The following is a 10,860-nucleotide window of genomic DNA, read 5'->3' as shown; positions in this document are numbered from 1 at the left end:
CCATCCATCACCTATCTATCTATCTATCATCCATCCATCACCTATCCATCCATCCATCCCCTATCTATCTATCTATCAATCCATCCATCCATCACCTATCTATCTATCTATCTATCACCTATCGATCTATCTATCTATCTATCTATCCATCACCTATCGATCTATCTATCTATCTATCTATCTATCTATCTATCTATCTATCTATCTATCTATCTATCTATCTATCTATCTATCTATCTATCAACCATCCATCACCTATCTATCTATCATCCATCATCACCCATCCATCCATCCATCCCCTATCTATCTATCTATCTATCCATCCATCCATCCATCACCTATCTATCTATCTATCCATCACCTATCGATCTATCTATCTATCTATCTATCTATCTATCTATCTATCTATCTATCTATCTATCAACCATCCATCACCTATCTATCATCCATCATCACCCATCCATCCATCCATCCCCTATCTATCTATCTATCTATCTATCCATCCATCCATCCATCACCTATCTCTCCATCTATCCATCCATCACCTATCTATCTATCTATCTATCTATCTATCTATCTATCTATCTATCTATCTATCTATCTATCTATCTATCTATCTATCTATCAACCATCCATCACCTATCTCTCCATCTATCTCTCCATCTATCTATCTATCTATCTATCTATCTATCTATCTATCTATCTATCAACCATCCATCACCTATCTCTCCATCTATCTATCTATCTATCTATCTATCTATCTATCTATCTATCTATCTATCTATCTATCTATCTATCTACCATCCATCACCTATCTCTCCATCTATCCATCCATCACCTATCTATCTATCTATCTATCTATCTATCTATCTATCTATCTATCTATCTATCTATCTATCCATCACCTATCTATCTATCTATCTATCCATCACCTATCTATCTATCTATCTATCTATCCATCACCTATCTATCTATCTATCTATCTATCTATCTATCTATCTATCTATCAACCATCCATCACCTATCTCTCCATCTATCCATCCATCACCTATCTATCTATCTATCTATCTATCTATCTATCTATCTATCTATCTATCTATCTATCTATCTATCTATCTATCTATCTATCTATCAACCATCCATCACCTATCTCTCCATCTATCCATCCATCACCTGTCTATCTATCTATCTATCTATCTATCTATCTATCTATCTATCAACCATCCATCACCTATCTCTCCATCTATCCATCCATCATCTATCTATCTATCTATCTATCTATCTATCTATCTATCTATCTATCTATCTATCTATCAACCATCCATCACCTATCTCTCCATCTATCCATCCATCACCTATCTATCTATCTATCTATCTATCTATCTATCTATCTATCTATCTATCTATCTATCCACTATCACCAAGCTATCTATCTATCCATCCATCCATCCATCCATCCATCTATCTATCTATCTATCTATCCATTCATCCATCCATCACCTATCTATCTATCTATCCATCCATCCATTATCCATCCATCCATCACCTATCAATCTATCTATCCATCCATCCATCCATCATCTATCCATCGATCCATCCATCCATCCATCATCCATCTATCCATCTATCTATCTATCCATCCTTCTATCATCCATTCATCCATCTATCACCTATCTATCTATCTATCTGTCTGTCCATCCGTCCGTCTATGCATCACCTATCTATCTGTCCATCCATCCATCACCTATCCATCTATCATCCATCCATCATCCATCACCTATCCATCCATCCATCATCTATCTGTCCATCCATCTCTCTTTCTGTTCTATCTATCTCTAACCCTCACACAAACCTGATGACAAGATTTGAGTTGATCAAATATCCTCAGAAGTCAGTTTTTGTCAAGTTTCACTATATTTGTGAGAACATTTTCCAAAAATACTGCCTCATAAGTGTAGCAGAACCTGTACACAAACAGAGAGAGAGAAATAATTCCCACTTTATGTAACATTTCCATCTCAAGCGAGAGCTGTTGCACAGGTCCCTCGGGTGATCACAGATGCGCAGGCTTGTTTACCCCCGTATAAAAGCAAGTATTCATCTCTTCTCTTTGATACTGATGCTCGTCCGGCCTCTGAGGGATTAAATCGCATCTCTATATTTACCCCTGGGGGGCAAAAGCACAAAATCATGTACAAGACCGCAGATTTCCCTTAAACATGTTGATGCTAGAGGGTCAAATGCCCTTCATCAATGTTTAACTTCATTAAAAATGTGTTGAAGATACCAGGAACAAGGCAGGGACATAGAACTGTTCCTGCCTAAATACAGAAAACTAAAGATCTGAAACAATGAGCCTCATCGGTGATGTGTGGGTACAGTGTTTCAGGAACCTTGACCTGTCCGCCTTGCGCTGGTTTACTACAACTGTACTGGCCATAAACAAAAACAAAAAACATGGTGACTGACATTCTGCAGCTCTAAACGGGCCGATCTGACAAACTGGTCACGTAAGGGGTTTTTCTGTACGCTGATAAAAAACCACAGCAAAGATCTGCTGCAGAATCCTCCCACAGCACTCCAGAAATGAAAGAGTCGACAGAAAAGACACTCGTACTAAACTTTTCAATGATTATAGGCTTTTTTTATTCCCTTTGATGCCGCTGCGTCTTCTCCATCAGCTCTTTCTGTCTCTAGTCTGCACTCTTCAAGTAGCTATAACTGCAGCCTGGAGATCTCCAAATGGGGCAGAATCTCAAAATAAGGACGGGGTAACCCAAGAAGGGGGTTTAGCCAACACCAAAAGAGGGTAGAGGAAGGAAAGTGATATGGGGCAACTCCAAAAGGGGTTTGGGGCAACTCCAAAACAGGGCAAGGTAACTCCAGAATGGGTTTGGGGCAACTCCAAAAGAGGGCGGGGTAACTCCAGAAGGGGGTTGGGCCAACTCCAAAAGAGGGTAGAGGAAGGAATGTGATTTGGGGCAACTCCAAAAGAGGGCGGGGTAACTCCAGAAGGGGGTTGGGCCAACTCCAAAAGAGGGTAGAGGAAGGAAAGAGATTTGGGGCAACTCCAAAAGAGGGCGGGGTAACTCCAGAAGGGGGTTGGACCAACTCCAAAAGAGGGTAGAGGAAAGTGATTTGGGCCAACTCCAAAAGAGGGCAGGGTAACTCCAGAAGGGGTTTGTGGCAACTCCAAAAGAGGGCAGGGTAACTCCAGAAGGAGGTTGGGGCTACTCCAAAAGAGGGCAGGGTAACTCCAGAAGGGGTTTGGGGCAACTCCAATAGAGGGTAGAGTAACTCCAGAAGGGGATTGGGGCAACTCCAAAAGAGGGCAGGGTAACTCCAGAAGGGGTTTGTGGCAACTCCAAAAGAGGGCAGGGTAACTCCAGAAGGGGTTTAGGGCAACTCCAATAGAGGGTAGAGTAACTCCAGAAGGGGTTTGTGGCAACTCCAAAAGAGGGCAGGGTAACTCCAGAAGGAGGTTGGGGCAACTCCAAAAGAGGGCGGGGTAACTCCAGAAGGGGTTTGGGGCAACTCCAATAGAGGGTAGGGTAACTCCAGAAGGAGGTTGGGGCAACTCCAAAAGAGGGCAGGGTAACTCCAGAAGGGGTTTGGGGCTACTCCAAAAGAGGGCAGGGTAACTCCAGAAGGAGGTTGGGGCAACTCCAAAAGAGGGCAGGGTAACTCCAGAAGGGGTTTGGGGCAACTCCAATAGAGGGTAGAGTAACTCCAGAAGGGGTTTGGGGCAACTCCAATAGAGGGTAGGGTAACTCCAGAAGGGGATTGGGCGTACTCCAAAAGAGGGCAGGGTAACTCCAGAAGGGGATTGGGCGTACTCCAAAAGAGGGTAGAGGAAGGAAAGTGATTTGGGGCAACTCCAAAAGAGGGTGGGGTAACTCCAAAAAGGGTTTGGGGTAACTCCAAAACATTACATTTACATTTATGCATTCGGCAGACGCTTTCATCCAAAGTGACTTACAGTGCACTTATTACAGGGACAATCCCCCCCGGAGGGATAAAAAGCGTCTGCCAAATGCATAAATGTAAATGTAAATGTAAAATGTAAATGTAAATTATAGGCTAAATGTAATTAACTAAAATGAACAGAGTGATGAAGAGCTTGAGCTCCAAACTCAATGTTCTTATTTTGAGATTTGATTATCTTAACATGAACAGTACGGCACTATTATCATCCACTCACCTTTTTGTCTTCTATTAAGGAGACTTTGTCATGGACAGGCCGCTATTATTAAGCAGCATCATTTGGGGTTTAATGTCTGTAGGGGACCGTTTGTCCACGCATGCACTACGCTAAATAGTCGGTGGTTGAAATGTGGTGGAAGTGAGTGGGGGGGTGGTCCCTATGCTAATTATAGTCATTTTTGGTTCTGCTTGTTCAGCACTTCCTGTTTCTGCCTCTGGAAAGCCATCAGGGTTTGTCTGTCTCTGTGTGGAAAGCAGCGCATCATCTGCCGCTCAAAGACAGCATGTCTCAGTCTACCTGTCGACAGGTGCAACGAATGCATGCACATGTGCCTTTCAGTCATCGTAACACACACACACACACACACACACACACACACACACACACACACACACACACACACACACACACACACACACACAGGTTTGATGAGAGTGTAGCAGATGTTCACACTGTTACAATAATGACTCACGGGCGGCTAAAAATAACCAGTCTTTGGGTATGATTTATTATTTATGAGCGCAAGTGTGATAATGACATCAAATCTGCTCCACCGACCTCTCTCTTTAATTAGCCCCGCTGATCAGCAACGCACAAAATCAAACAGGAAGTACATGCAGTGACAAACGGCTGTCCGGTCGCCTCTCTCACATCTACCTGACAGACTGCACATCAATGAGAACACAAACAGAGTTTACATTCATGCGTAAAGTCAAATCTCTTATTGAAATAAAACAGTCAACAATGCGCTCAACATCACAGTCGTCATGGTGCAGAGAGGCGTGTCTGGGGCGGAGCTCCCGGGGTCAGTCGTTATGAGCCGGGTCACATCAGGTGCAGCAGTCGCAGCACAGTGTTGCTGATTTGCACCGACACAGGCCGCGTAAGCCATGGCATGTGCGATGTAACTCTGTTCGTAAACCCCCTGGAATAGATGCGCCATGGGACCACGTGCCAACAGTGCCACGTCCTCGCCGCCGTGAGTCTCAGACTCCATCGGGGCAGCCGACTGCTGAACGTAATCTTTATTGGCTGAGAAAGAAAAAAACATATGTTCCCCGTTATATATATATAATATAATATGTGTTACCGTAACGATGTGCATCATTAATACGGAGTTTCTTACTGGTGTCGACTTTGCGGATGTCCGGACGCTTGTTGTTTTCGATTTTGTGTCCTGGTCCGTTTCCGTACATCAGAGTCGTGAAGGGTAGAAAGTCCAGGCCAAAGATGGGAGATTTACCTGAGATCAACACACACGACAGACAGATGAGACGCATGACAACAATAACATCTCTAACACAGCGTAACTTACCCAGAATGCTGTTCCCTCTGAACGGGTAGCCGTTAAAGGTAAACGCGTGGGAGTGGTCAGCCGTGACGATGGTCAACGTCTCTTCCTCATTGGTCAGCTCCAGCGCTCGGGCTACAGCGTTGTCAAGGGCGACCGCCTCATGCAGCGCCATGGATGCACGACTGCTGTGATGCCCCTGATCGATACGGCCGCCTGTCAGCAGAATGTGATTGGTTAAAACACAAACGTCAGATCTGGGTTTCATTCATCTCCAGTTGAATCTGAGGTGTATTAATGGAGTGATTTGATTGGTTGGATGGTTGATTCAATTATTTGGAAACTGTTTGATTGATTGATTGTTGACCTTCCACCAGCAGGAAGAATCCTTTGGGGTTTTTCTTCAGGATCTGAACGGCTTTCTCGGTGGTCTCGGCGATGGAGGGATCCATGCGATGGTCTCTCTCCGCATCAAACCTCAAATCGCCGGGCTCAAACAGGGCTAGAGAGACAGATAAAGAGATCATTCGCCATCTCTCAAAGTTTGGATGCATCTTCATTCGAGACCTTTTGACCTCTGAAAGCTGGTTCTGAAGCATGTCTGATCTGATGTTATGTCTGCACGGAAGTAAATATACCACAAACGTTCTTTCTACATTAAATACGTTCGTTTAAACCAAAACGTAAAACTATTAAAGGGACAGTACACCCAAAAATAAAAATTCTCACCTTCATTTACTCACCCTCATCCCAGATGTGTATGACTTTCTTTCATTTAATGACCTCAAATGAGGATTTTTAGAAGAATATTACGAGTGAATGGTGATCAGAAATTTGAAGCTCCAAAAAGCACATAAATGCAGCTTAAAAGTAATCCATAAGACTCCAGTGGTTTAATCCATGTCTTCTGAAGTGATATGATAGGCGTGGGTGAGAAACAGATCAATATCCAAGTCATTTTAGACTGTAGAAATTGGACAATTTCTACATTCTTCTTCTTTTGTTTTTAGCGATTTGCATTCTTCATGCACAAACGCCCCCTAATGGGCAGGGAGAAGAATTTCTAGCAAAAACAAAACTTAAATATTGATCTATTTCTCACCCACACCTGTCATATAACTTCAGAAGTCATGGATTAAACCACTGGAGACATATGGATTACTTTTAAGCTGCATTTATGTGCTTTTTGGAGCTTCAAAGTTCTGATCACTATTCACTCGTAATATTCTTCTAAAAATCCTCATTTTAGTTCTGCTGAAAAAAGAAAGTCACATCTGGTATAGCATGAGGGCGAGTAAATGATGAGAGAATTTTCATTTTTTGGGTGTACTGTCCCTTTAAGTAAATTCTACATTTGTACTCCATTCAAGCGTGTAGAAATGTATGCTCTAGCTTATACTGCAAGTGCATCTTATTTATGATTATGTGTTATCTTGACAATGCGACACCAATCCTAAAGTAGAAGACTTTGTCAAGTCTCTCTCACCCATCAGATAATCCGTCTTTTCAGGGTCCACCGCGTCAAAATCCGTTTTATTCCACACGTATCTGGCAACCTGCACCAAACACTGAGATCAGGTCACATGGTCGGGAAATCGTTTCAAATGACGTTTTGGTCTCTCTTTACCTTTCCCTCTTTCATGGCTGTCCACTCATCTATGAGGTTGCGCTGGTCCTTTCTCTGTCCCTGTGCGCTCAGGTCAGTGGGATACTCCGGATCGGGAAACCCTTTAGGGGTCATGTACTTCCGGCCTCCACCGATGATCACCTACACACACAGACACATGTCCTCAATGTTTTGTCGAATATCTCAAAATCCGAGTGGACTAGAAGCTCAATCTTGGTGTCGTTGGAAAGCCGAGATCCTCACCTTTGCGATGAGGTCTAATATATGAAAACATATTTTGCCCATGATTTCTTTATCAAACTTTTCTACTGGAATGCATATTTTGTTCTGAACTTTTTAGACATAGCATTGAATAATTTACCCAAACAAGCTCACAGACAAGTAAACAAGGGCTCGTTTTAAAGAAAACAACCTAAAGTAAGAGCTGATATAGAGTTTGTGGGTATCCGGTGCTTACAGAAGCTGTGATAAGGGCAGACATGAATTATCTTGCGGAGATCATGTTTCACTTTGGGATTCTTTTGAGAAACGTTCAAACTGTGGCGTTACGACAAGACAATAAACTACACAGTCGTATTTCTGAGAATAAGAGCTTTCATTTGATATATGACATGCCTATTTAAGTGCTATATGATATCATTTCATGTCTGTATTTCTACATCACTACCAGCAGGTGGCGCTCATTTGCGACAGAATGCAAAATAATGGAGTTCCGTGAAAACTTCAGATTTTAAGATTTGAAATGGTTCCACATGTGCCGGACTTGTTTTGTGATGCTAAACTTATTACACGCTCCCGCCCCAGTGCAGCACTGAAGGGGCTTATAAGTGGGGACGCACCGTAGACATGTACTGTTTTTATTTAAAGCCTAATTATAAAGAGTAAAGACGAACCCCGACTGATTTGTGCACACACTCACGTCAATATCAGTGTTTCTGAGCAGCTGCGATGCGATATCTGTACATCCCTCTGTGATGGCAGACGCTGGTAGATCGTCGTCACTGTACCAGGTTCGGCTGGCGCTGTGGGCATATGTAGCAGCAGGGGTGGCGTGCTGAACGCGCGTTGTCGTCACTATGCCAACAGACTTGCCTTTAGAGATGCATGAAACGAAATTACTGACACATACATACACACACACACACACACACACACACACACACACACACACAAACACGTGCACACGTGCACACACACACACACACACACACACACACACACACACACACACACACACACACAAACACACAAACACGTGCACACGTGCACACACACACACACACACACACACACACACACACACACACACACACAAACACACAAACACGTGCACACGTGCACACACACACACACACAGTTGGCCTGAGCTCAGCAGTGTTCAGATTGATGGCGTTCATATTTCCGCATGTACAGTCTTGTGCATTGAACAGTGTTAAAATGAGGTCATGTAAATGTTTTCTGCTGATAAACCTGCTGGAATGAGAATCTCATCACCGCTCACACCTTCATATGTCTCATCTCAAACTCCTGATCTCTCTCTCTCTGTTCACCGCAGCACTTATTACTCTCCCGCAGGATCACAGACCTCAAAGTTTACTGGCGACACACAATATTTCACTGATTCTTTAACTAATGAAGTCTGAACTAAATGTTACAGAAGAGAACATAAAACTTATTCACACATTCAATATGAAGTTCAGTCATGTGTGTGTGTGTGTGTGTGTGTAGTGAGTGTGTGTGTGTGTGTGTGAGCGTGTGTGAGTATGAGTGTGTGCGTGTGTGTATGAGTGTGTGTGTGTCTGTCTGTTTGTCTGTACGGGTGTGTGTGTGTTTGTCTGTCTGTCTGTGTGTGTCTGTCTCTGTGTGTGTGTGTGTGTGTGTGTGTGACTGTGCGTGTGTACCTGCATCTTTAGCCCATTTGAGGATGGACGTGACCTCGTTGCCCTTCTGTGAGCGACAGACACCGTTGCGAGCGGCTGCACTCAAACCAACCGTGTTCAGATTAGTTTTGACTCCACACAGATACGCTGTAGCCGTCGCTGCACTGTCAGGAATCTGAAAATCCACAGAGTACACCTGCACACACACCACACACACACATTTTCAAAGATCATTTATCAAGTTTGTTAAACAACAGTAATCCAGTAATGAAGGCTAACTATTACACGGCTCTCTGGAAGACTCGATTCTGATTGGTCAATGGCGCCATCTAGTGGTGCAAACATGAGTCAAAACATAAATAAACGAACACTCGGTTATTAGCTTTAATCTACTGTGATGTATGGAGAACATTAGCTCAGTTTAATGACTATGTCCTGTCATGATGTGCAGAAATAACACGTATCATTTTAAATATGACATAAGGGAGGGATGATATGTGTCATGTCTGAATGAATGCGTGTTGGTCTTCAGTCAACAGAATTTGCTTTATAGAAAACAAAAGTCGATGATATTTCCTGTGATGTCAAGTAAACGCATGTATACCTTTGCAAGTCCCACAAACGGGAATGTGTCCATATTCATGACAGTCTCCTCTCCTGTGCGGTTCTGCAACTGACCCTTCAGTATCCGGGCGGCCGTGATGGTGGTCACACCCATACCTGAATAAACATCACACACTCCATCAGTCTGCTGTGTGTGTGTGTGTGGTGATCTGTGCAGAAAAGTGCTGTTCATACGAATGTGTTGAGTTTTTCATGCTGGTGTCCTCACCAGGGTTATTAACAGCCTTAAAGGGACAGTTCACCCAAAAAACAAAACAAAAAAATCTTATCGTTTACTCACCCTCAAGTCATCCACACGACTCCAGTGGTTTAATCCGTGCCTTCAGAAGTGATATGATGGGTGCAGATGATAAACAGATCAATATTTAAGTCCTATTAAGTCAATATTTAGTACTTTTTTCCTATAATTTCTCCTCCCTGCCCAGTAGATGGCGATATGCACAAAGACCGCATACCACCACCACAAAAAAAAAAAAATAAATGAGAATGTGAAAGTGAAAGTGGAGATTTAGTTTAAAAAAGGACTTAAATATTTATCTGTTTCTCATCTGCACCTATCATGTCACTTCTGAAGGCATGGGTTAAACCACTGAAGTCGTATGGATGACTTTTATGCTGCCTTTATGTGCTTTTTGAGCTTCACAGTTCTGGTCACCATTCACTAGCATTGTATGGACCTACAGAGCTGAAATAGTCTTCTAAAAGTCTTCATTTGTGTTCTGATGAAGAAAGAAAGTCACATCTGGGATTCCATACTTTGTTTAATGTTCATCTTACCGTCTCCCAGGAACAGCACGATGTTTCTGGCCACATTAGTGTTGAGTTTCCTGTCCAGAGCAGAACGCAACGTATTCTGAGCTGAACTCCTCCAGAACTCGGGGTTCTCCTCCTCAACTGAGAAATGATGAAGAGATTTAGGAACTAAGATTACGAAGGGTCGGAAGTGATGATGATGATGATGATATGAAAAGTTTACATTTCTTTTGGGATTTTATGCTAATTTGATCTTCACATGCACATTTATACATTTGTACCATCAATTTGCATAAATAAGCAAAACCATTTTTTTAATTCAGAACATACACGTCTATAAGTTGAAACATGAAGAAAATATGAGAATGTGACACATTGGGAAGATTGTTGCCCTCTGGTGAATAAAACATCATGTTCACATGTTCAAATGGATTTAGTGTTAATGTCAATCAGACCTGATCATGGGGCTACAAAGACAAAC

The 10,860-nt window shown here is 42.7% G+C and overlaps 1 protein-coding gene across 1 annotated transcript in view; it reads right to left on the bottom strand.

Annotated features, from left to right (window-relative positions):
- Positions 1–4,847: 4,847 nt before the first annotated feature.
- The window catches only part of alp3 (alkaline phosphatase 3), a 9,565-nt gene continuing 3,552 nt past the window's right edge, over positions 4,848–10,860 (bottom strand). The window contains exons 2-11 of the mRNA XM_052110731.1: positions 10,404–10,520; positions 9,607–9,722; positions 9,024–9,198; positions 8,042–8,214; positions 7,123–7,263; positions 6,982–7,051; positions 5,863–5,997; positions 5,520–5,711; positions 5,331–5,447; positions 4,848–5,236 (exon numbers count right to left, since the gene is read on the bottom strand). Of these exons, the coding sequence (XP_051966691.1) occupies positions 4,926–5,236; positions 5,331–5,447; positions 5,520–5,711; positions 5,863–5,997; positions 6,982–7,051; positions 7,123–7,263; positions 8,042–8,214; positions 9,024–9,198; positions 9,607–9,722; positions 10,404–10,520 (1,547 nt within the window). The 3' untranslated portion in view covers positions 4,848–4,925. The remainder of the gene's footprint in view (positions 5,237–5,330; positions 5,448–5,519; positions 5,712–5,862; positions 5,998–6,981; positions 7,052–7,122; positions 7,264–8,041; positions 8,215–9,023; positions 9,199–9,606; positions 9,723–10,403; positions 10,521–10,860) is intronic.

Source organism: Xyrauchen texanus, chromosome 38 (genome assembly GCF_025860055.1).
Source record: "Xyrauchen texanus isolate HMW12.3.18 chromosome 38, RBS_HiC_50CHRs, whole genome shotgun sequence".
NCBI classification, from domain to species: Eukaryota; Metazoa; Chordata; class Actinopteri; order Cypriniformes; family Catostomidae; genus Xyrauchen; species Xyrauchen texanus.
Note: the sequence above shows the minus strand (reverse complement) of the source record. Positions and strands in the feature narration are given on the sequence as shown.